Below are 25855 nucleotides of genomic sequence, written 5' to 3'. Positions count from 1 at the left end.
AACGCACTCAAAGAGCTCATAAAGCTCATATCATAATCAATATCGCTGAAAAAGAACAATAATAAAACTTATATTTATGAATTCTTTTATAAACTGTTTATTCATAAACATTTTGTTTAGCTGAATGAATTTTTATTGAACTGATTTTGTTATTTAGTTATTTAAGTTTAGTTATTTAAATATTTTATGAAAGAGAGAGAAAGAGAAAGAGAAAAAAATATAAAAATATAGTATAATAAATATAATACAATTTATATATTTTATATCGTAATATAACGAATTTATTGCATTATATTTATTTGGCACAATATGAATTATCGATAACATTATTTTTTAACAATATTTGCATTCTTTATTATAAGAAATACGATACCCACACTTAGGCATAAATAATATAACTTTTTTAATATGTTTAATTATGTTTAATATGTTTATTTTGACAATCTACATGTGTTTCTTCTTTCTTTTTTTAGCGTGACAATTTTTTTTAATAATAAGGGCATGATTCTGTATACTACTTCTGCATTATTTTTCTCGATATTTATTAGATAACCTAATATTCCTTTTATATCAATATCGAGATGTATGGTTGATTAAAACTAAATAATTGCGGCATGTACTTAACGACACGGGATATAATTGAAAATCCGGATGAGCCATAATTATTTGCACAATTCACATTCACCACTCAATGCCTGTTGTAATCTCTTTGTCATTTCATAAATTTATTATTACGGTAGGTTCTCTGTGCGCACACGGGACTTCGTAACAAAGATGAATATGCGTAAGCTGATGATCTACGCGATAATTGTCCGGCCGAATGTTTGACAACAGTCTAAATAATTTCCTTCAGAAACGTGCTGCATTATTTGGTATGCGGCGCGCTACTCGCCTCGCATATGTGCTATGCATATGTCCCGTTAATAAATTTTAAGCCAACGTTGGATTAACTCACCGCGCGTCTTGCGTTGAACGATCATTTGCCGCAATTCGATCGTGCAAGTTCAGTGGCGTACATCGCGTTTCGTATCGGTCACACGCGAATCACCGATAATCCGGTTCACCTTTGAATTTCATGCGTCGTTGAGCAAACGACTGTCTCTCACTTCGAAAATCTAGGTATACAAACCACGATATCCACGAAAGCTAGTCGTACTGTATGTAGAGCTGGACAGTACTGTATCGCTTCATCTTTTCTCTGTAATGGATAATTTATTGTTCGTTGTTTCTGAACAGTGCACTAAATGTGTAAAAGTAAGAAAAAATCTTTTATTTCGAATAGATAGTGAGGAAAATTAATTCTATCTTATTAAATCAATATTTCAATTAAATTCTCCCGTTGAGTGGATGGAACAGTTACAATTAAATGAAAAGGAAACAGGAAATTGAATAGCCGAATAATTACATTTTGTTACATTATGTTATATATTCTTTCGTGATTAAAATAAATAGTAAAATATTCAAGATGGAGGATTATTTAACTTAAATTGTCTGCAATAGAAACATTTGACTTTAGTAAATTTGATTATCTTGTATGTTCAAAGTTTACAATTATTTAAAGAGTAACGTTAACTTTTTTTGGAATGTTAAATTGACTTTGAATAAATTGTTAAAAATGATTGTGTTAAAATCAATCAAACTAATATTTTATTTCTAAGAAACATCCAAAATATTAAATTATGAAGTTGACCTAAATGTAACATACAAAAACGTTAAAAAATAATAACATATAAGTTGTATGATAATTTTACATCAAAATAATGGTCAAAATGTGGTCAGACAAGAAAATTTCAACATATGGATGCACAATTTTTTACTGTGTGTGTACCATTTTGATGCAAACAATGCCACAAATACAAAGTTACCCCAGTATATCACTCTAGAGTTAATGGTACAAATATCCAATTATATGTTTTGTTCATAGACAAAGCATTGTATTAGATTTAATTTACCTTTTTAAAATAAATAAGTAAACTGCAATTATTATCATAGTGTTTAATACAATATTTAATAATTTTTCTAGCTTGTAAAAATAACATTTTAATTTATAAAATTAATCATAGACGATCTAAAACTTCATCATTATTCGCAATCCCCATCGCTTTCTGCAATTTATTTAACGCAATCATTATTTTATCATTATCCGATAATTGATTCCTATGAAATATGATCTGTTTAGCTTGCTTAATTATATTATAGTCCATTTTCGAGGTAGGATTGTCCTCAAAGCTACTCTTGCCATCTCTCAAAAAACACGGAAATAAAAAGATCATTTCGAAGCTAACAAAGTTAACGCAGCTAGCGAAAAACCTCCACCAGGGTGAACACCTAGAACTTCTTTTAGGCTCCCATTGCCTGATCGACTCACTGATCGCGCAAGCGATGTTCTCGAAGTAGGCAATCAGACGTATTCGGTAAATGAGTCCAGTCAGTTCGGTCTTGTTCAGAACCTTGGTAGTATCGCTAATTGCCATAGCACTTATCATATTCATTAGCACGATAACCATGAAGAAGACGAATGTTACGAACACGAAACGGATCCACATAGACTCAAACTGATCCTTCGAATTGAATGTAATGTCATCGATATCGAATTCACCAGTGAGCATAATAATAGTTTTGACAATCGAGAAGAAGAAATTGGGATCTTTAAAATTGGGATTATCGCTGTCCTTGAAAAGTATTTGGAAGACCACAGCGAATGCCATGATTAGGAGTATATACGGCGAGAATAAGCGTACAAAATTCCAAATGACTTTAAAAAAAATTAAGATGCCAATAGAAAATGTCGGATCTTGGCCGATCAACATCATAAGTTTCAATGTGGATAACAGGATCACCATGATACCAATGTGAATATATATTTTGCTTATTTTATATATATGATTATTATCGATATCATGATGATGTTTTGCATTGACCATCAAGGCAATACTTAATAGGATTATAATGATTTGCAACCAGTTCGTCCAATCCTTGATGTAGTGGCAAAAACAACAGACTAATAGGAAGACTTCTCGGACGAAATAACATACCAGCATCAAAATAATCCAATTCTGTAGAATATTATTCTGACAAATTTTAAAATCAAACATTTCTGTAGAGATGGAAGTATATGAAAAATTTGAAAATTTATCACTAAACATATGCGTTTTGCTTTCATTCGCATTTGCTGAAGAACTTTCATTTGCATTCGCTGAAGAATTATTATATGCCATACTTATAATGTAACTATTTAGTAAAACATAGTAGGCTATATAGAAAGCGAAATTCCCATACAAGATACACCGTATATTATACCATTTGAGATAGAGAAAAGACGAGAGCAGCGGATGTTTCAACAATTGTTTGAGGTTGTCACTATCAGCGATGTACATGAACACTCCTAATTCGTGAGTTCCCAGATTATCATTGTATCTCTGAGAAACATTAGGTGGCATTAAACAGCGATAATTGAATTCGATTGCACACTTATTCGTGTTCTCGTTCGTCTTCATCTGTATACAATTATCAAAGTAGTTTGATAATATTCTCTCCGGGATATCTGCGATAGGCGGTATATTGAATTTATTCAAATGACCAATATAGCTGTCTTGACTGAGAATTAGAGTAATCACTTCGTTATAGTTTGATTTGACCGCATAATGTAACGGCGTGTTAAATTTATCTGTAAAATAAAATATTTAAAATAAAAATCACCATAAACATTATAATAGTAGAACTATTATAGTGAATTAGAGTCTAATGAGACACTCTGTTTTAATATTATCTATAAGCTATCTTTTTATGATATTTATTATAATATATTTAGTTTACCGTCTATTATTTTGTGAATATTCACTCCTTTTTGATCCAGTAGTAACTTCATACATTTCAGCCAATCAGATATGTGAAGCCTATATCAAAAATAATCAAAGTACATCTAAAAACTCTTTATTAAGTATCAGTTTATCTACATTATCTACAATGTAATACGATTCTCTTTAAAGTGTGCTATGAACTTGAGCTATGAATACAGGCACCACAATAAAATTTTATATATATTTTATAATTAAGATCTGATTTTGTATTTTCTTTCAATTTTACAAAATAAGAAATTAGTTAAGAAATTAATATTATAAGATAACAAGACTATTTAGAAAACTACGAATATTTTAAGAAAAAAAAGATTAATTTATACATATTATTGTATAATATATCATTGGAATGTATCATACTATATATGTATACCCATTCAGAAAAATTTTTTTAATTAATTTTTTTGAGACCAACCTTCCATCTATTCCTTGATTGCTCAATTTTTGCAACTGTTCGCAGGCGTATTTAATTAGGCCATTGGCATTATGTTCCTCTGGCATTATGTTCAGCAATTCCTGAAGAATAGCGTAATTACCCTTTTCAATAGTCATATAGCTACACATTTCCGCGGCGTCAACAAATTCACTTGGATTTTTTATTTCTTTAAACCTTAAAATTGCTATTACTGCTTTACGAAGATTATTTTGCATAGCTAGTTCCAACAATATTGTATACATTGATAAAGAGGAAGTCTGATCAAGCGTATTACAAAAATTTGTTTCATCCTTAACCCTCAAATAATACTCAAGATTATCATAAGCATGACGTTGATAAAATTCTAACGATAGTTCTGGAAGGTTCTGTTCAATCATTTTGCGCATTGTTTGATTATTGTAATCTCTGTAATTATCTAGATCTAAGAATAGTCTATGTTCTTGTAGTATCAGCTTCATCATGTCACATTGTTTGTTTGTTGCCGCTAGGCTGATAGCAGTTAGGTTTTCCTTGTTAGGAATAATAGCGTTAGCACCTCTTTTCAGCAGTAATGAAGCACACTCTAGATTATTTTTGTTTACTGCAATATGCAGGGCGGTCTGCTGTCCAGCCTGGAGATTAGGATTTACCGTCGAATCGTCTAATAAAGCTTCCAACGTGTCTACGTGTTCGCCTTCAGTGGCGAAATGAATAGGGGCGCGATTGAACTTTTTGTTCACTTTATTAATCTGTACACCTTGACGTAATAAGGTTTTTACGAATGATGTTAGGCCATTTTTGCTAGCTATATCAAGACACGTTTCTTTTAAGCATTTAGAGTCGATGGATATGTAATTAATGGGTGATGAGTTCCTCATAGTTTCTTCTATAAAATTTTTGAAAGATTGAAAGTCCTCGAATTGTTCGATGTTTATTTGATGTTCATGCGTATAAAGTATTTCCATGTTGATCAAAGAAGGCTAATTTTTTAGCAGACGCTTCTGTATTAAATTTAAGATATTGTTACATTTACTATTTCGAGAAAGAATACTGATATTACAGTATTGATATTTAATATAATTAATTTATGAAGAAAGATATAAACTTATTGATAATGCTAGTGAATTAAAAGTATTCGATATTGAATGTTTATTTATTCCATGAAAATTATTAATCTAACACAATTTACTTATTAAAAAAATTCTTATAAATCAATCAAAAACATTAAATATTTATTTAATATATGTACAACGAAATAAATATTTTATCAAGTAGATATTAGTGAAAAAATATAAATGTTTTGCATTACTTTACCTTGTAATGATTCTGTACACACAGACAAAATGCAATTTGATAATTCACCTTTAAAAAGTTATGTAAAGAAATTTGCACTATTAATTAACTCAAAATGATTGATATAACTGATGTTTTATAAGACATCTATCCTGCGTGTACTGAGTATTACGGTTAAATGTAGACTACTAAACTACAACATGAAATGATTCTTTTTATCGCGTAGATTATCTTTAATCATATTTTTTAATTTATCATTTTGCGAAAAGAGATAATAAAGCATTACTTATCGATAATGGATGCGTAAAATTATAGAAATACAATCGGTGAAATGAGTCAGAACAACGTTACACGACATTGCATGTAGACAAGCACACCAAATAGAAAAAACATTTTAATGCAGTGAATATATTATTTGGTTAGTATTTTTTCTTAGATGTATTAATTTTTCTGAAGTTATTTTACAACATTTTTAAAATAAACTATGTATACGCACATGCGCGCGCGCACATTATGCTTAACTTGAATTTTTTTTCTTGCATTACTTATCTTCGTAAATAATCCCTTAATGCTTTTTTTTAATATATAAATTACTATACTTTAATATATAAATTACTATTACATTACTATTACACATAAATGTACTTTTATTTAATATTTTACATAAATTCTTAACAGTAGTCTAATTGTAAAATATTTGTCATAAAAACTTTAATCTTCTAATTAAAAAAAAATAATAAAAATCGTATTTTTGAATATATGGATGTCAATAATTAGACCATTCGTCCTATTTGTAGGATGCGATAGACCCATCAATCCCAGGAATTTAAAGTCTCTAAACACATTTTCCGTTGACGACAGTAAGTACTGCGAGGATTGTCAAAAGGCGGTCCCGAAGTTACCGAAGGATTCCATCGGATGGGCAGGTTTCGGAGGAGCAGGTTTCTCGCGGGGGCGATAAACCGCATTACGGGTGGATGGCATGGAAGCTCGTAAAACTAGCTCGATAGCTCGCTGTAGGCGCGCCGAAAGTGAAAGCTCAGCGCGACGTCGGCGTTGCTCGACTCTCGAGCCACGATCACGACGTCGCAATTTTGCCTGTTACGCTCAAGATATGCGTGATATGCCGACAATATTCACGCTCCACGAGTAACGCTCGAATGACAGCGAGTTCACTACCAGATAACGGTGAAGTAGTTCGATGCGAAGTGACGTAACGCGGACCAGAGGGACCCGCACGTGGTTTGACTACACTGTTGGGGGCTCCCACAGTCTTTAAGTAACTAAAAAATGGTAAAAAGAAGAAATCCTTACGTAACAATTACAACATCACACTTGTTAATTTAATAAATAATTTAATAGAATTACAATGTAATTCTTTGTTACAAAAATTTATAATGTCTAAACATGAAAAGCGCGATTTTCTTCAATGAGAAGAACATAACAAATTATTACAAAATCTAATTAAAAATTGATGTGACAAGTTATAATGCTCAAATGCATTTAAATTAAAAGTCTTAAGTTTACACATATTCTTTACCTTATACATCTTTTAATATCATAAACGTATAATTCCATATGAATGGGTGTTCTTTTTTAATAAAAAGAAAAGAATATAATGTATGAACGGTGATCAATTTTTTGTTGGCATTTCACAAATTTCTTTAGTAATGTCGTTTATATACGGCATTTACGTTAGGAGCCATTAAAAGTTGTTAAATGCGAGTAAATAACTCCGCGTTCTAAGAGGTTTTTTATGTGGCATTTAATTTTTCTTATGTCAATTTCTTTAAAACATACAAACATAATAAGCCGCATTTGTGCGAATCACGATTTATTAATTGTTTGTGTTTTCAAATAAAATTGCATTTATAGGATTTTTTACATAATAACGTATAATAACAAGTTCGGCGCATTACAAAAACGCAGCAGCATTAAACGCCATTTCATATATTTCTAAAGAAATATTAGTTACTCTAAACATTTTGTAAATATTAGATATTGCTTTTAATCCTAGAACAATACACCTATTTTTTTCACTTCAAACAGTAGACTGGGTTATAAATGGGGTATAATGTATCCCATTCCATTGGGAAACGTTCTGCATTGAACGGATAGAAAATAATATTGTACTATTATATATGAATCTTTTTTTATGACGAAGACGATGGTATAATTATTTTGATAAATGAAAGTTGAAATAAAACGATAGCTTAAGAAAAAGGAAAAAATGGATAAAAACATCATATTAGATTTAATTTACTTCTTTTAAAATAAATAAGCATACTGCAGTTATGTCACAGCGCTTAACATAATATTTAATAATTTTTCTAGTTTAAAAATTATTAAAATTATATTTTAACTTTATTAAAATTATATTTCAATCAGTTAAAATCCTCAAATATAAATCTCTTAAATTATAAGAAATAATGTAAATTGTCAAATATAAGATTAAAACGGTATTGTGGTCAAAAGTTAAAATAATGAGAAAATAAAATAAAATAAATTAATTAATTAGTTAAAAGAATTAATTAAGTTAAAATCTTGGGTAAATTCAAGGACAATTGCTTAAAAAGGTATGAAAATTAAGATATTTAAAAGATTTTTATTTTTTATTTTTTTATAAATTATTAAAATTATATTTTAATTAATAAAATTAATCCTAAAATACGATCTAAAACTTCAATTTCACCTCGCAATTTCTATCTCTTCCTGCAATTTATATAACGCAATCATTATCCGATTCATCGTTATCCGATTGTTGATTCCTATCGAAGATGATGTCTTTAGCTTGCTTAATTATATTGTGATCCATTTTACAGATAGCGTGATCATTTCTCCTGGAGTTGTTATGAATGTCGTTGTCATGAGAATCGTCCGAATTGTCCTCAATTGTTATAATCTCATCATCTCTTAGATCATGCAAAAACGGAGAATTCTCGCTAACAAAACTAGTGGAAGATCTCGACCCCTGTGAACAGTTGGATGACCGGGTAGCACGATAATTGTCATAAAAATCATCCGAACTAGCCTCAAGTTTGAAGCTAATCTTGCCCTCGTTTAGAGAATGCGGAAACAAAAAAATCAAACTAGCAAAGTTAGCGAAGGACCTCCACCATTGTGGACACTTGGACCATCGCTTGATCGCGCAAGCAATATCCTCGAAGTAGACAATTAGACGTATTCGGTAAATGAATCCGGTCAGCTCGGTCTTGTTCTCGGTAGTATCGTTAATCGCCATACTATTTATCATATTCATTAGCACGATGACCATGAAGAAGACGAATGTTACAAACACGAAACGGATCCACATAGACTCAAACTGATCCTTCGAATTGAATGTAATGTCATCGATATCGAATTCACCAGTAAGCATAATAATAGTTTTGACGATCGAGAAGAAGAAATTTGAATCTTTAAAATTGGGATTATCGCTGTCCTTGAAAAGTATTTGGAAGACCACAGCGAATACAGCGATAAAAAGTATATATGGCAAAAATAAGCGTACAAAATTAAAAAAGACTGTTTGAAAAATTATAATGCTAGTAGAATATCTTGTATGTTGGCTGATCAGGGTCATAAGTTTCCAGGTGGATAACAAGATAACCGTGATACCAATTTTAATATATATCTTATCATTATTATTAATGTCATGATGATCGGATTGTATTGCCCATGTAGAGACTATCAAGGCGATACTTAATGCGATTAGAATGATTTGCAACCAGCTCGTCAAATCCTTAACGTAGTGCCAAAAACAGCAGACTAATAGGAAGCCTTCTCGAATGATGAAACATACCAGCATCAAAACAATGCAATACTGTAAAATGTTTTTTGGACGAATGTTCTGATGAAGCATTTCTGTAGGGATGGAAACATTATATGAAAAATTTAAAAATTTGTCACTAGATATTTGCGCTTTGCTTTCATTTAATGAACTTTCATATACTATGTTCAGAATGTAACTATTTAGCAAGATGTAGTAGAGCGTGTAGAAGGCAAAATTCACCTTCAAGAGGTGTCGTATCTTATACCATTTAAGGTAGAGAAAAGACGAGAGCAGCGGATGTTTCAGTAATTGTTTAAGGTTGTCGTTATTGGCAATGTACATGAACACTTTTAATTCGTGAGTTCCCAGATCATCATTGAATTCCTGAGAAACATTAGATGGCTTCAAGCAGCTATAATTGAATTCGATTGCGCTCTCATTCGTATTCTCGTTCGTCTTCATCTGTATACAATTATCAAAGTAGTTTGACAATATGTCTTTCGGGATATCTGCAATAGGTGGTATATCGGATTTATTTAAATAACCAATATAGCTGTCTTGACTGAGAATTAGAGTAATCACTTTGCTACAGCGTGATTTGACCGCGTAATGTAACGGCGTGTTAGATTTATCTGAAACATAAGATAATTACAATAAAAATTACTATAGAAATACATTCTAATAATAAAATTGTTTCAACTAATTAAAGTCCGTAAGAGACTTGAAAAAAATTTTAAAGATTGAATTTATAAATAAAACTGTTTTAATATTATCTAAAATCTTTCTATTTCTTTATGATATTTATTATATATTTACCATCCGTTATTTCGTGAATGTTCACTCCTTTTTGGTTCAGTATTAACTTCATACACTTCAGCCAAACAGATATATGAAGCCTATATCAGAAGAAATAAAAGTTATCTATAATAAAATGCGATCCTTTTTAACATATGGTTTGAACTTGAGCCGCGATGATACAGGTATCGCAATAAAATTTTATATCTATTTTACAGATCGGATCTGATTTTGTAAGACGTTGTGATTTTTTTAATTTTACAAGATAGAATATTAGTTAAAAAATTAATATTATAATATAATATTACAAAATAATATAAAACTTCTAAAAAACCACGAATAAATATTTTAAAGAAAAAAATTTTTAATTTATATATATGTCATTGTAGATACTTTTAAAAATGAATTTTCCTGGGACAAACCTTCTATCTGTTTTTTGGTTGCTCAAATTTATCAACTGCCAACAAGCATACATAATTAGGCTATTGGCTACTTCTGGCACTACGTTCAGCAATTCTTCGAGAATGGCGTAACGACCCTTTTTAATAGCCACACATGCAGCTTGTTCTACAACAATTTTTCTCGAATTTTCTTCTATTTTCTTAAGCCAATTTAAGATTGATATCACTGCCTTATGAAGATTATTTTGCACAGCTGTTTTCAACAATGTTTCACACTCATCCATTGAGAATTCTTTCTTTTTAAACATAATTAAAAAATTTGTTTCATCATTAACAATTAAATAGTACTGAAGACCATGATAAGTACCACATTCATTAAATTGTTCTGACAGTTTTGGAAGACTCCGATGAATCACTTGGCGTATCGTCAGATTGTCGTTGTCTCTACAATTGTCTAAATCTAAGAATAGCCAATGTTCTTTTAATATCAGCTCTACCATTTCGCATTGTTTCTTGTTTGCCGCTATACAGATGGCAGTTAAATTTTTATTGTTATTTTTAGGAATATTAGCGTTAGCACCTTTTTTCAACAGTAATGAAGCACACTCTAGATAAATTTTGTTCACTGCATTTTTGTTCACTGCATTTTTGTTCACTTCATGTTTGTTCACTGCAATATGCAGAGCGGTCTGCTGTCCAGCCTGGAGATTAGGATTTACCGTCGAATCATTTAATAAAGCTTTCAACGTGTTTGCGTGTCCGCCTTCAGTGGCGAAATGAATAGGGGCGCGATTGAACGTTTTGTTCACTCTATTAATCTGTACTCCTTGACGTAATAAGGTTTTTACGAATGATGTTAGGCCATTTTTGCTAGCTACATCAAGGCACGTCTCTTTTAAATATTTAGGGTCGATGGATATGTAATCAATGCGTGATGAGTTCCTCAAAGCACGTTCTACAAAATTTTCGAAAGATCGAAAGTTGAATTGTTCGATGTTTATTTTATGTTTATAAAGATTTTTCATATTGATCAAAGGAAGCTCATAATCTTCTAGCAGACGTGTCTGTATTGAATTTTTTTTAACGCTTTTTTTTTTAACCATTTTGTTCAAAAATATCTAAAATATTAAATTAAATTTAAGATATTGTTTTATTCACTATTTCGAGAAAGAATACTAGTATTACAGTATTTTTATTTAATATAATTAATTTATGAAAAAAGATATAGACTTATCGATAATGCTAGTAAATTAAAAATATTAAATATTAAATGTTTATTTATTTTAGGAAAAATATTAATCTAACACAATTGACTTATTAAAAAAAATATTCTTATAAATTAGTCAAGAAAAATTGAATATTTATTTAATATATGTACAACAAAATAAATATTTTATCAAGTAGATATTAGTGTTGGAAAAGTAAAAATTGCAAATGTTTCGCATTACTTTACCTTGTAATGATTTTGTACACACCGACAAGATGCAATTTGATAATTTACATTCAAAAAGTATGTATAATGAAATTCGCACTATTAATTAATTCAAAATGATATAATCGATATCTGATAAGACACTATATCTTGCGTGTACTTAGTATTACGGTTAAATGTAGACTACTAAAGTAAACATGAGAGAAACATGAAATAATTCTTCTTATCGCGTAGATTACCTTTAATCATATAAATTTATCAATTTTGAGAAAAGATAAAAGAGCATTACTTATATACAAATCGATAACGGATGCAGAACAAAATTATAAAAATATACTCGTATTATCGGTGAAATGAGTCAGAGTGATGTCACACAACATTGCATGTAGACAAACACACCAAATAGAAAAACTGTGAATTTTAACTGTGAATATATGTAAGACATATATTATTTGGTTACTATTTTTTCTTGTAAATGTATTCATTTTTCTGAAATTGTTTTATAACATTTCTTAAACGAATTTTATATATACATGTATGTATATACATAATTTACAGTATAATGCTGTAATATAGTGTCAATATTCATTTAAGATTTTTTTTTAATAATATAATAAATCTGTTTATTTTCATATGCAACTGGCAATAATTTTACTTACATGTCAAATATTAAATATTACAATCAAAGCCCATATTCAAGATAATAAACTGTTTCAATTGTATGTTTTGTTGCACTTAAACTTAAAATATAATAGATGCGACAAAACTAAATTGCGTCATCGATGGAGTTTGCTCGTACTCTACTCGTGCTTTGCTTAAGTTTCACTTTTTATATATTTGTGAAGTTTATTATCTTTTATATATATATATATATATATATATATATATATATATATATATACATATATATGCATATGTATGATATATTGATGACATGTCAAATCGACGAAAAAAGTGATAATAATTTTTAGTACAAATAAACATATTGTTACTGAACTATTAATAATTTTTAAATTTTATCTAAAATTTTTTTTATTTTTGCAGCGATAGTTTTAATTTTTTCAACTATGGAATAAAATTTGTTGATATTTTGACAATATTTATTTAACGAGAAAAACGAAAAAAAAAATTTTTTAATCAAGTAATAAAATACGCCAGTCAATTTTTAATTATTTGTTGCAATTACTAGTATGTTAAGCTAAGAGGAACTACAACGTTTTTGTTCTAATTAAAAATATATTTTAATTATTGTTATAATTATTCTAAATATGAGAAATCTGAAAATTTATTTGATACGGAAATAATTCATTTCTCAAATATCATTGATAGAAATTAGTATGCGAGGAAGAATTCTGTCATAATTAATTAACCTATCAGCAGTTGCGTTATGTGTGTAACACATCCGAACGAGTAACTTCTAAGGAGACAGGGAACTCCCTTCACTCTCTGTATTTCTGTTCTAAGCTATGAAGAAAGTTTGGCAAAGCCCGACGCCAGTGAGCCAAAACACTGCTTTCCCGGCATCATCCCTCATACCGCTCGACCCGTTTGTACGTGCAAGATTTAGTTGTCGCTATAAAGCGCTTACTGCTTCCTGCTTACTACTAAGTCCCGCTGTGGATCAAGGGCCGCAAATGTCGTCCTTATTCAAGAATGAAATATAGGTCGCGATGCACGTCACGCGTACAACAACTTTATAGTGAGACAGAGATCCAATCGGAAGTGGAGTGACGCAAGAAACGTCGTTGAAAAGATTATTCGACCATACTTACATACCATGACATAAAATAATGAAAAAGCGCGTCTGTTCTACGGGTTGTTTCGATTAATATCCTTTAATCCATCACGGCAATTATCTTGATCTAATAAAGTTTAGGTAAAAAGAAAACAAAAATGTGTCTCATGTTTCTTTTCTCTCCACTCCGATCTTGATAATCAGATGTTAAAATAACTTTTTGTAAAAATTTAAATTAATGCATTCTTGCTTTTCTGTAATATACTACAAATCTTATCAATTCATTGATATAAATTAAAATCTTGTGACTCTTTGTAATATACATTTTATTATACTATTTGAATATCATAAAAAAACGGCGTTGGATACTTGGATAACGCTCTTCGTTATTAATATAGTTAATAGAATGATTAATATTTTATCGTCGTATTTAATCACGTCAGAAAATAATTGCCTGGAATGGATAGAACATATAACTCAGTGATGTACATTATCAAGATTGATAATGTTGTTGATATCTAATTGATAATCTAATTTCGCCGTGTTTATTGGTATCGTTCTTTTAATCTTAATTTGGCTTAAATGTTAGACACGCCACTTGATTCCTTTCTCCCCTTTCGTTCTGTTCGTTCTTTCAATATGAAAAATCTTTGCTTGGTAACGAAAGAGAAGAGAAGAATGCGAACGAACATACAATATATTGATCCCTGCAATATGTTCTGCCAATAAAGTATATTATTACCAATTTTCCAAAAAGGTCGGCACACATAGAATGATTCTAAGCTTCCGTCCAGCTTTATGTACAATCTTTGAACACATATAAGTGATTGAACTAAAATATCGATGTAATAATATAAATGCCCTTAATATAAGATACATATTGTTCGCTATAAATAGCGAAATTCTTGTAAAAATTATTTCTTATTTTGTACTCGAAAGATGAAAAAAATTAATCGATATGTTTCGAATGGATAGAAATAACTTGAAATTTTACTGTTGAATACATAGCATTAAAAACGCTTATGCTTATAATGAAATGACCACATAAGTTGTACAAATTTATGATATATATAATACACAAATTATAATATATTTCGTTGCTGATTATTTCGTTACATACATGTTGCCATAATTTTCAATCATGATAAAACGCGATTCAAAAAGATTGCTGAATTTGCATTTAAAATTTCACTTTGGAGGATCATCATAATTCCAGAATATCGACATTTCCGTCCGTTGCGCTAAACGCGGCAGCTAGTCATATATTCGCAACAGAACGACTGAATAATTCCGTTCGTGTAATGAGTTCGCGCGTTTTTTTTTCCTCTCTCCGTTTTACTTTCCGCAACGTTCCGGCGATCTTTCGCTATGCTCCTTCACTCTTTTCAACGATTTTCTTCGTTGTAAACACGCGAGTATATACGCGTACGCAACGCAGCCTCGAAATAGTGAAAAAGTCGGAATCTTTATTACAAATCTGAGTGCACCTGTGCGGAGAGGTACCTGCTACTCGACGATCACGGCGAGAACAAGGGAGGTCGTTTTATTTCGACGGTGTTTCAATTTAGCAGCCGCTGCGAAAGAGTTTCGAGCTTTTATCGCGTAACTTCTGCCCGGCGGGGGATGGAAAATAAAAGGAAGACGAGTCTGAGACGAGGGGGCGCGAAGCGTCAGGTCGAAATATAAAAACGAGAGACATCGCGGCTAGGCACGAATATTGCGTTCCGTAGCAATATTAATTATGGAATTTAAATATAAATAGTTGTATATATGATATAGATTATGTCCAATGGTGAGCAATTCTTCTAAATATCCTTGCATATCTATTTTTTATTAAATTTTTTATCAAAAAACATTGGGCGAAATAATCCGCGACTACAATATTCTAATTCAAAAGTGCAGTTATTAAATTAATTCTTAACTAAAGCCCTTTCACATAATTCAATTAACTTTTTTTTTAATTACAAGTCATACCTTGTAATAATGAGTTTGAAAATATGTATTGGTACAGAAGTATATAATCTGTAATAACGTCAAATTCTAAAAAATATGCGTTTAGAGAAAAAAAATTTTTAAGTGTTGCTGTATTATAACACCTTATTAGCGCACACTTTTAATTTAAGTATTCTATTACGTTAATTGCTAGTCGAAACTTGGATTGTTTTAGCCGATCACATAATAGAGGGAGTATATGTCCGTGTTATTTCCTTCCCCTAAAATAGGGTTCTATTATTATCGCCATCTAATTGATCTCTTATTATATTGATGGAACACGCGGTCAGCCCGTGTATTTTTCCATATGGAAGTGGAATTTTATTGACGACTTTATCGGGCACCTGTCGGTTTTTTTCCGTCTTTTGCCGACTTATCTGTGGGTCAAATTTTGTCTAACTATTTCTGTTCTGTCGAATTCAATGCGCGATTAAGCGGATTTCTTTCTACGAATCGGAACCGAGAGTATAGAATTCGCATTTGTTATATCGAAGATACCAAGTATTTTCAGTAGATGTGTGGTTTATTGCTGCGACAAAAGACTCACCGCGATTGTTCCGTTTCATGTTGTTCCGTTTCCGCTTTCAAATTCAACGTGATTGCTACGAATTGGTAGCCGACGGACACTTCAGTTAGTTCATGCAATTGTCTAGTTAAAAATCTATCATATTTTTTGTAGAATCTCATTCAGCAAAATAATTATATTTTTTTGTGTATACAAAATAATTTGAAATATGCTTGGAGATAAAATAAAATCACATAAAATGCATAGAATTTGATTAATTCATTATTTTTTTCTTAAATACTATAAATAATTATTGTATTCTCGTTGTTATCGTTTACATAATACCTGTTTAAAAAATTTTAAGTTATCAAATGAGATTCTAGTTTAAACTTACAAAAATACGTTTACTAATTGTATAATATATTCACTTCAAAACATGCAAACCCCTATTGCCATAGAACATTCATAATAATTTTCAATCAGCCAATTACTTACATTATTTACATAAAATATATAACAGATTATGCAAAAAAAATAAAATAAGAACTGCTAAAATATTGGAATTTACAATGATAAGAAGTTTAGACGCAGTAGGAACTCGTAACATTTGCATAGATGCCGTTATACGAATGATTAAAGAGAATAAACACGCGAGCATACGTGTTCATGCAAAATAAGTCGTAATAGATTATAATAGGTTGCATGCGAATTGCGACGCGAGAAATAATAATTCGTTATTAAGATTCTGTTTTCTGTAGAGGAGAAATGCTAAGTGGTCCGCAAAAACACCTGGTTGCATGCAGTGAAACTGCGTTTTTCTCTTACCTGCATCATAAAGCTGTCGTCAAGAAGTCAATGAATGAATTGTGTGCTAAACTGTTCTTGTTTTTGCACCATAAAAAAAGTAGGTTCATTGATTTTATAATACAGAAAAAATTAATTAAACTATAAAATACATGCATACAAAATATAAAATAACTAAGAATTATAATCGATAAATATATTGTATGTTTTAGGCATATTTATAAATTTTTTTTTGTAAAGAATAAAAATAAAATTATATTACAAAATGTCAACAGGTCTAAAAATTACTGGAAAATTTCTAATAAATAAAGAATGTTATATAAAGTGTCTAGCAACAGGAAAACATTTGAAGAGAAAATTTATAGTGATTTTAGATGAAAAAAAAAATATAAGAGTTATTAAAAATTTTGTATTTCAATTATATCTTCACATTTAAAATCATTCCTTAAATTTTCTGCCACCTGTTGCCAAATATTCTATATATATATATATATATAATTTTTAATCTATATATAAATATACATAAAAGCATGAAATACTTAAAGATAAACCTTAAAAAAAAATAGCTACTTTGAATATTATTAAATTTAAGTAGTATCTAAATAGTATATTAATAATTGACTTAAAGGAAGAATTGGAAATAAAAAATTTATTTAAAAAATCTAAATGGTATTTTCATAACACTTTTATATCTTATTATTACTTACACAAACGTTTTTACACTGTGTACTCTAAAAGATTGCACAATACCTAACTAATAAAAATATCTATGTCGAAGTAACTTCGAATTATTCAAAATAATGAACGGGAATATTTTACAAGACGTAGGGAATAAATTTATTACATTCGCATAGTGTCACGATTAATGTTTTATTGAATGCGTAGTTAGAATGTTTAGTATTTACATTGATTCCACGTATTCAGATAAATAACGTTGATGAGCGCGAGTCCGCGGCCGCATCGTCACGTGTCGTGCGTGCCGCGCATAAAACTCAATGTATGGTTTAAAGACCATGAACGCTCATTGCATTTCCCCCTCTCCCCTCGCAGAAAGTTGCGAGATCAGCGCATCGATCTCTCGCGAAACGTTCGCGAAACACCGAGAAATGCGAGAATTCTTCCGAGATACACTCCTTCGCTTCTTTTCTCTGCCTCTTCATTATTTTACATTTTTAAATTTGTGGCGCTAAGTACCCGGGAAAAAAGAATCTAAAGGATATAAAAGAATCTAGAAGATGACTTTTAAGCGCCTTTTAAATATCTCGTCTTTTGGGTTTTCACTTTATTTGCATTATTTTCACTATTTCAATGAAACGAGGAACACAGTTCCGCTCGATGGGAAAAGTCGTTTCCACCATCCATGGAATTACACAAAAGTAAGATAAAGTATTAGTCCAATTTCGTTAAAACAATTGAAGGAGTGTATTTTTTTGCGCCCTGAAAGATCCTGATCGCTCGCATCGTTCGCGTGACGCGCGTCCCATCCGAAGCTGGATTATTCATCAATCTTGAGGACATATGAAAGTGGGTATACACCAGAAGAAGAGCGGAAAAAAAGAACGGGGAGCAAACGAACGGAGAGCAAACGCTCGCCCTCTCGCGCTCGCCGTCTCCCCCACGTTTCTTCTTTTGTGTTCACGTCGGACATTCGTTCGGTTTGAACGAAGGTTTGCATTTATCATTTATTTAAAGATAGGTATACACTGGGCGAACAAACAGAGAGAGATAGAGAGCGAGGATGCTTCAGTGTATACCCACCACCCGGAGAGTCGCGAGGTGTGGATAAAGAACTTTCTCGCAATGACGACGACGACGACGGCATTGCGGGAGTCAGCGGGAAATTGAGGTAAGGCTTCTACAGAACGCGCGGAAAGAACGTCGCTCATCCACCTCAGGTTTCGCGTAATCAAGTTGTCTTGCGAAAAATCTGCTTGTCTTATCCTGTCGCGTTTTCGAAGAAACGTACACCGGCTCGAAAGAAGATTTATTTAAACTCTCCGCTACCGGCAAAAGATAACAAGATTACCGTAGGGCGGAATTTACAGTCTTCACACGTTTGAAAGTGCATTTCCGTCGTTGTACACCGCATACCGGTCAAATCAATACACGATATTTTTTACCTCCAAGTCCCGTGTTTATCTATTATAATAGAGCATGGCGTTCGGATAGAATGTTTTTCCATTTTTTTTTTTATTGGTGAATTTAATTTGTAAAATAAAAGAGGCTTGACGGTAGCAGATTCAATCAAAGAGTACGATTTATCATTATTATTACGGTCCCGCCGCGAATGCTGGTCACGACAAACAGAATTTTCGCAGCAGCCTCTACGTTATGCAATAACGTATCCGTACGTACGGTGAAAGCTCGATCAAACGCAATCGAAAGGGATGTTTGGGCCAAACAAAAACATGCGGCGCAATCAATGAATGCGGCAAAACGATAAGCGATACAAATCACTATGGGATTCGAAAATATGAACGGTACCGCGATTAATTGGAAGAACGATAAATCGAGCTCCCGCCGTGTACATTTGTCTGTACGTAACGAATATATACGTGTATATATGTATATATGTAGAATGCGCACGTACGAAGAAAACGACTCACCGAATCACGCACACCGAAAGATATCGACGAGCCGCATATCGAGCGGAAGGGTTGCACATCGGAAAACGAATTTCCTGCGAGAAACCGAGTTTCCTGTCCAAACAAATCGGGCATCTCCCCTCCCGCTCGCGCGACTTTTTCACCAATGCGTATCTTACGACGTACCTTAGTACCATAGTTCCATAATCCTCTGGTCTCATTGCGGTCCACGCGGTTACATCCAAAGTAATTGATTCATAATTCTGTCGCGGGAAAACCATATTGCACGGTCAAGACGATATAATGAAAGGAGAACACATTTGTAATACAGAAATATTATTCACGATAAAATTCGTCACGAAATTTATCACGGTATGTTACATTCACATGGCGAGATTTTGTATTGTTATTTCGAAATTATCCATCTTTTCAATACTCCCTTTGAATTATTGTTTCATACGATTTATCGTACACAAAAGAATATCTAGGTGCAACAAGAGAAATTGCGTTCGTATTTACACGCCGTAATCTTGTTTGTCATCGTTATCGTCGACAGAAGAAAGGAAGAGAGAGAGAGAGTTTGGACTGTAACATCGCGCGCAACGAAACGCATAGAGAGAATTACGCGAGAATTTAAGAGTAAAACGTATCCTACAGTAAATCGCTAGCTCAATTCCAAAACGGAGTACAGTCGTCCCGGCAAGCACATTTACGCGGGCACTCGCGCGAGAACGGGCAGCAAGATGGAAGATAAGATGCGGAGGGCTGAAGACACGGGTTTCACACACACACACACAGGGTGGGCGCACCGTATCGAAACAAACTCGGACTCACCGGCGACTCTCTGTCCTTGAGCTACAGGACGCCGTCGAACCAGCGCGACTGTCAACCCCGAATAGCGTCTATCTAGTATACGCAAAAGAGACACACGTAAGGTAAACCGGGGTGTCGCCGGAGTTCGCGGTATCACGCGCACAATCATCCCCGGCAACCGGAGTTTCTTCCCGGGTCGAAAGTGAGCGTGGGGGCTCGTGCCGAGGCACCAGGCAGCGGGACAACGACTTCGGGAACTCGTTTCCTCGCCGGGCCCGCCGTCAGGTCGCGGGGGACACACGGGCCGAAGAACGTCGCCGGGGCGGCGGTAATTCACGTCGGGTAAAGGTTCGTGAAACTCGGTATCCTCCAGCTGACGGCCGCCAGGAGGGACACGAGAAAGTTGCTCGCCAAAATTGCCGGGCTGAGGTTCCTTCTGTCGCCCCCGTGCATCGCCGCTGGCTTCTCCTCCTCTGCAATGAGATTAGAAAAATGGCTTTCACATGGCGCAAAAGCACACGGCACAAATACAGATTCGAGTGATTTGCTCAATTTTAAATTATCACTCGCTCGTAGTTGCGAAGGGCTTAGGATTGTAACGCGGCAAATCGCTGGAAACTTTCTTTAGAATATATATTAATATTCACATATATATACATCTAAACGAAGCCTTTGTTAATTTTTTATGAAATAACGGAAAGAGATAGATATGTTTATTCCATTATAAAAACCACACACGCACACACACACAAACACACACTCTTTTCTATTTGACATTTCGTTAAAAAGTAATATAAAATAATATCGCTGTTAAAATTTTTTCAAAAAGCGTGACCATTATAAATATAATATTTCGAAGACGGTTTACAAATTTATACACTTCTTTAAGACACTAAAAATCAATGCTTAATATAGAATTTTTTAATTAATTGCGATATTTTGTCGCAACTAAAAAACAAGCAAAATTTATAGCGAAAAACCGTTATATTGACTTTGACCAACTTTCTTCAAACGAAATATTTCGATAAACATCAAGCACTAGATTTATGTTTCAACTTTATAAAGTTTGTCATTTTGCTTTTCTTTTCTGTGGGAGCAGTAATGTAAATACCATTTTAATAAAAAACCATGATTTAAAAAACTTGAATATACCGATGTCTTTTATTATTAAAGTCAGTGACGGTTTTTATATTATTTTTTAATAAAATTTAAATGTATATAAAGAAAAATATGATCTCTACATGATCTCTGAATGAAATAAACATAATTGCTCTATCTCTTTCCATTTTTCCATAAAAAATTCACAAAGAAATATACTAAGAAATTGTTATAGATTTTTATTTGCTATTTATTTTCATTTTCGTATACTATCTTAAACAATATTTGTTATTCGATACATTATTATTCTTTATAAGCACACATCCCATGAGAAATTTGAGTATTTCTTGTGCAAATCATTATTCTCTCAACTATAGTAGCTTGACTTAATAAAAGAAGTAACAGAGATAACGGATTCTTTTTATGTGTGTAAATTCTAGAAATAATGGATACGCAAATAAAGGCCGAATAAATCAGATTAATAGCGCACAAAGAATATAGTGTTATCGTTGTTCTGATATCGATAATAAAAGAAAGATAAATAAAGATTTAAAGATACACATGTGTAAACTAGAACAGAAGTTCAGCGCGCAGAGAAGCAAGAAAGTGGTCTTCTCATACGGAGCGGTAAAGCCTTCCCCCGGGAGCAGAAACAACGTTTTAAACGATCTCATGTCGTTCGACGTTCTTAGTTGAGATATAAGATAAAACGCGGATCATTTCACATTTCTTCTTGTAGAAAATACCGCTCGACAATCTGGTCACGTGCGTGACGTTCCCTGGTTGTCACGTGCTTCAGCATCATACGGGGACATGGCAAACAGTGGATGAATATCTATCGAACTTCTCGAGTTTCCCCAAGGCAATTCCTTCTTTTCACGCTGCCCCAAAATCCCACAAAGTAAACTACTCTTTAGAATGCTAAAATTCAATTCCAAAATACTTCAATAGTGTCCATTTTTTCGCAATTCCCCCCCCCCCACATATAATTCTTAACAAATTATCGAACACAAGAGATAAGCAATGTTTTAGTAATTTTTTTTTTAAATTGTTATTGGAATATCTTTTTCAACGTTGAATAAATGTTGAACAAATTTTTTACTGTATTATTTATAAGAATGAGAAAGTTAAAATTGAATATGTGGTAACGTGAGCATTAATAATAATAATAATAAGACATTCTCATTATATAGTAAAAATTAATTCCCAAATACTTAATCTAAATATAATAGCTATAATACATGGAAAGAACGGCTTTGTTAAAATTTAAAAATCTAATTAGATACAGATTTCTGCAATTTTATTAGACTTAAAATAATTATGTGCATTACGTTTGAGCTGATTAGTAGAACGTTTAAAACTTTTTACAGCATTTATTTATGTTTGAGCGTCATACATAATTATTATTTTTATAATCGAACAAAATTATTTTCAGATATTTATCTAGCTAAATACTCTAATACTTCTACTGCCGAATAATAAATTTATCTGACATAAAAATCTTTTCAAACTTTAGCTGCTGTATTTTTTTCCTCCAACTTGTAATATTATATCCTCTATTTTTATATAAGCTTGAATAAACAAGACCGTAAAGTTTAATGTAAAGAGGCTTAATATAATCTACACTAATGCCATAGAAAAACTTTTGACGATTGGCGATGTCGAAGCCGTGTCGCGGCACGAGTACAAAAAAAGATTAAAATAAAATGGAAGGAGAAGAAAGGAAGGGTGCAGTATTATCTTGTATAAAGAAAAAATAATAGATAAGTTTGATAATGTTTTACGGACACTATCGCGTTGTTACGTACTTACTAAGCACATTAAAGTGTGTAAGTAAAAACTGGCCCGAAGTTATACGCTGTACTTTCAAAAAATTGCGTTCGAACTTTGTCTTCGCGGAGCAAACTCGAGGAGGTTTTGTAAAAGTTTCGTCGTTAGAGAGACGGTCGTACAATTTTGAAGCGCCTCCTTCTGTTATCGCGGGCGAGCTGTGCGGGATTGCGGGATGAATGCGTCTGCGAGAGCCGCTAAATCCGATCGTAACGAGCTCCCTACGAGCCGTTTAATTGTTCGGCACTTACTCTAATGAATATTCAAGTTTCGTGGAAGTTCCCCTACCGGCCGATCGGCGGCTGATCTCTTCTTCGCCGGAAGTAACTGGAGCGAGCGAGTCAATTACCATTGCGTTTTAAATCCGTAATTTCGGCCTACTGACACAATCCGCAGGCAGCTCGCGTACCGCAGGAATTATCGCTAAAGTCGGATTTTTAACGATCGCGTCGCTGTAATCTGTATTAGTTTGCCATACAATCGTGAATCCAGCGGAAAACTAATGAAGTTTAAACACCGAGAGATTCTTCCCCTTGTATGTCGATATTGATGGAATCGCATTTAATATAAAAAGAGATGATCTGGTTTCACATTTACGTTATGCTCAAAATTTCCTGGTTTAGAAACACAAGTTTAATTCCTTAATCTGTAGGTATTCGCAACACAATTTGCGATAAAGATTTCTGTATTATGAGGATATCTAATACCTTTTATTGAAATCTTATGCAGTGTTTAACATTCTAGGAAGTATAATGCGTTATTATTCCGTTAAATAGATTAAATGAATGATCTTTTCACCAAATAAAAAATTTATTTACGATTAAAATATATTCCAACAACCAACACGGACAGCACAGCACAAAGTAATATTTTATTGGACTAATTTCACGTTTGAAAATTTCCCTCAATTAACATGAAATTCCGAACTAAATTTAATGAAAGCTGAAACTTGAAACTAATGATGCTATAGCTTCGTGTTTTTTTTCTCACCTTCGATCACGTGGACCATGACGGACGCCGGTTTGGCATTGCTAGGTACGCACGTATAATTACCGTCGTGCGTAAGCTTCGTTTTGTTCACCGTCAGAATGGAGCCGCTCGTTGTGAGCTTGACATCGACGCCGGGCTCCTCGTCGTAATTTATCATACGACCCTGACGATACCAGAAGACGTAAAGGGGCTTTTCCGTGGCCGCCATAAGTTGGCATTCCAAACGGAGGCTCGAGCCTTGCTTCACGTGCAGATCAGGCGCACCCGGTATTATCGAGTACGCCTCCGTAATCTTGAGACGAGCGAAGTTTCGCTGCACCGGATGCGACGTCACCTGCAATCGTAACATAGCAATACCTTTTAACTTTTCCTACTGCGTTAAAACGCGAATTCGAAAGAGCTGGAACATTTGTACAGGATTACAATCAGGAAATACAATCGAGAAATAGCTGTTATTTAGTGATATAGAAATAGATAGAGTGAAATGAATCTAATATTATACTGTAGAAGAAACCTGACATATTCATTAGCATATAATGTAAAAATAAATTAATACACTACATGCAAAATTTCTTTTTGTTTAAATATTTTTAGATTTTCAAGAACAAATGTCACAAGAAAAAGTTAATTCGCGTTATAAAATAATAGCTATTTAATTTTAACAATCTGATTGTCTATATAATTCTAGTTGTTGATGTAACAAGGAAAACTTTTTTTTAAAGATGCATAGATACTTTAAAAATAAATTGACCTTTAAATACAAATCCGATTATATATTGATTGGAATAATACAATGGCAAGCAATCTAATATATATTTCATATAAATATGATATTGCAGATGATAAAATATGAAGAAGTCGGGACATCGTAACTTGAGCATTTTCCGCACAACAATGACTAGTTTTAAATTATAAGCTAACAAGCGGATTATGCTATAATATATATTAACATTGTATTCACATCGTCAAAGCTATTGTCCTTTAGAGAAATCTAGATGGGGTTGAAGTCGCGGCCAATCACCACGACCTAAAATACTTGTGACTGATCGCTCTGGCATTTCAACTGACATTTTAGATTGCGAAACCTTTAACAAAGTGTCACGGAATCGTACGTTAAAAATTACTCAATTTACACCTAAAAACAAGCGTTATTTCACTCAAACAGTATTAAAAATTAACTTCATCTCGCGTTCTAAAATAAAAACGACTAAACAGTAAAAATCTATCTCATATTTATTGATATGTCAGTAATTCGACAGGAAAAATCCTTATTATTATGAAAATTTAATGTGAACTAACAAAAATTACAAAATGCAATTATATATGTATATGGGACTTCTTTTTATTCTTTTTACATATATATTTGTACAGAACTCTGAAAGAGAGAGATATGATCAAAGATAAAATATTATTTTTTAACATGATATCTTATTAAAATATAAAAATACAAATAAAAATATATTCTAAATAAAAATTACAACACCACAAAAAAATAAATATCCTGAAACTTAAAAATATATTTAGGAATAAAAGGCTTATTA

General features: G+C 32.4%; 3 protein-coding genes across 5 annotated transcripts in view; all 3 read right to left on the bottom strand.

Moving 5' to 3' along the window:
• Positions 1–879: 879 nt before the first annotated feature.
• On the bottom strand, positions 880–6198 carry LOC105837812 (transient receptor potential cation channel protein painless). The gene is made up of 4 exons (XM_036289523.1): positions 5587–6198; positions 4273–5273; positions 3817–3896; positions 880–3667 (listed from the first exon to the last, which is right to left on the bottom strand). The coding sequence occupies exons 2-4, from the start codon at positions 5235–5237 to the stop codon at positions 2058–2060; spliced, it is 2655 nt and encodes an 884-aa protein (XP_036145416.1). The 5' UTR covers positions 5238–5273; positions 5587–6198; the 3' UTR covers positions 880–2057.
• A 1916-nt stretch (positions 6199–8114) lies between these two features.
• On the bottom strand, positions 8115–12809 carry LOC105829735 (transient receptor potential cation channel protein painless). Of its 3 annotated transcripts, none has more exons than XM_036289521.1 (4): positions 11984–12809; positions 10552–11648; positions 10151–10230; positions 8115–9966 (listed from the first exon to the last, which is right to left on the bottom strand). In XM_036289521.1, the coding sequence occupies exons 2-4, from the start codon at positions 11631–11633 to the stop codon at positions 8285–8287; spliced, it is 2844 nt and encodes a 947-aa protein (XP_036145414.1). In that variant the 5' UTR covers positions 11634–11648; positions 11984–12809; the 3' UTR covers positions 8115–8284. The 3 variants fall into 3 exon arrangements, with proteins under 3 accessions (XP_036145414.1, XP_036145412.1, XP_036145415.1); XM_036289522.1 differs by lacking the exon at positions 11984–12809 and having other exon boundaries at positions 9250–9426; positions 9575–9966; positions 10552–11838; XM_036289519.1 differs by lacking the exon at positions 11984–12809 and having other exon boundaries at positions 10552–11838.
• A 4858-nt stretch (positions 12810–17667) lies between these two features.
• LOC105838753 (limbic system-associated membrane protein) overlaps positions 17668–25855 on the bottom strand; it is a 78899-nt gene continuing 70711 nt past the window's right edge. Inside the window, exons 5-6 of the mRNA XM_012684531.3 lie at positions 24315–24648; positions 17668–20869 (exon numbers count right to left, since the gene is read on the bottom strand). Coding sequence (XP_012539985.1) covers positions 20730–20869; positions 24315–24648 — 474 coding nt within the window. The 3' untranslated portion in view covers positions 17668–20729. The remainder of the gene's footprint in view (positions 20870–24314; positions 24649–25855) is intronic.

This window comes from Monomorium pharaonis, chromosome 7, assembly GCF_013373865.1.
Source record: "Monomorium pharaonis isolate MP-MQ-018 chromosome 7, ASM1337386v2, whole genome shotgun sequence".
Lineage (NCBI taxonomy): Eukaryota > Metazoa > Arthropoda > Insecta > Hymenoptera > Formicidae > Monomorium > Monomorium pharaonis.
Note: the sequence above shows the minus strand (reverse complement) of the source record. Positions and strands in the feature narration are given on the sequence as shown.

Bases quoted from the DNA above. Each gene is read 5' to 3' on its own strand.
- LOC105829735 (XM_036289521.1), bottom strand. From the start codon at position 11,633: ATGGTTAAAAAAAAAAGCGTTAAAAAAAATTCAATACAGACACGTCTG. The intron at 10,231-10,551 runs GTTTGTCCCAGG...CTTCTGATATAG, and splicing joins AACCAAAAAACAGATAGAAG to GCTTCATATATCTGTTTGGC. The intron at 9,967-10,150 runs GTAAATATATAA...CTTATGTTTCAG, and splicing joins CATTCACGAAATAACGGATG to ATAAATCTAACACGCCGTTA.
- LOC105837812 (XM_036289523.1), bottom strand. From the start codon at position 5,237: ATGGAAATACTTTATACGCATGAACATCAAATAAACATCGAACAATTC. The intron at 3,897-4,272 runs GTTGGTCTCAAA...TTTTTGATATAG, and splicing joins AATCAAGGAATAGATGGAAG to GCTTCACATATCTGATTGGC. The intron at 3,668-3,816 runs GTAAACTAAATA...TTTATTTTACAG, and splicing joins TATTCACAAAATAATAGACG to ATAAATTTAACACGCCGTTA.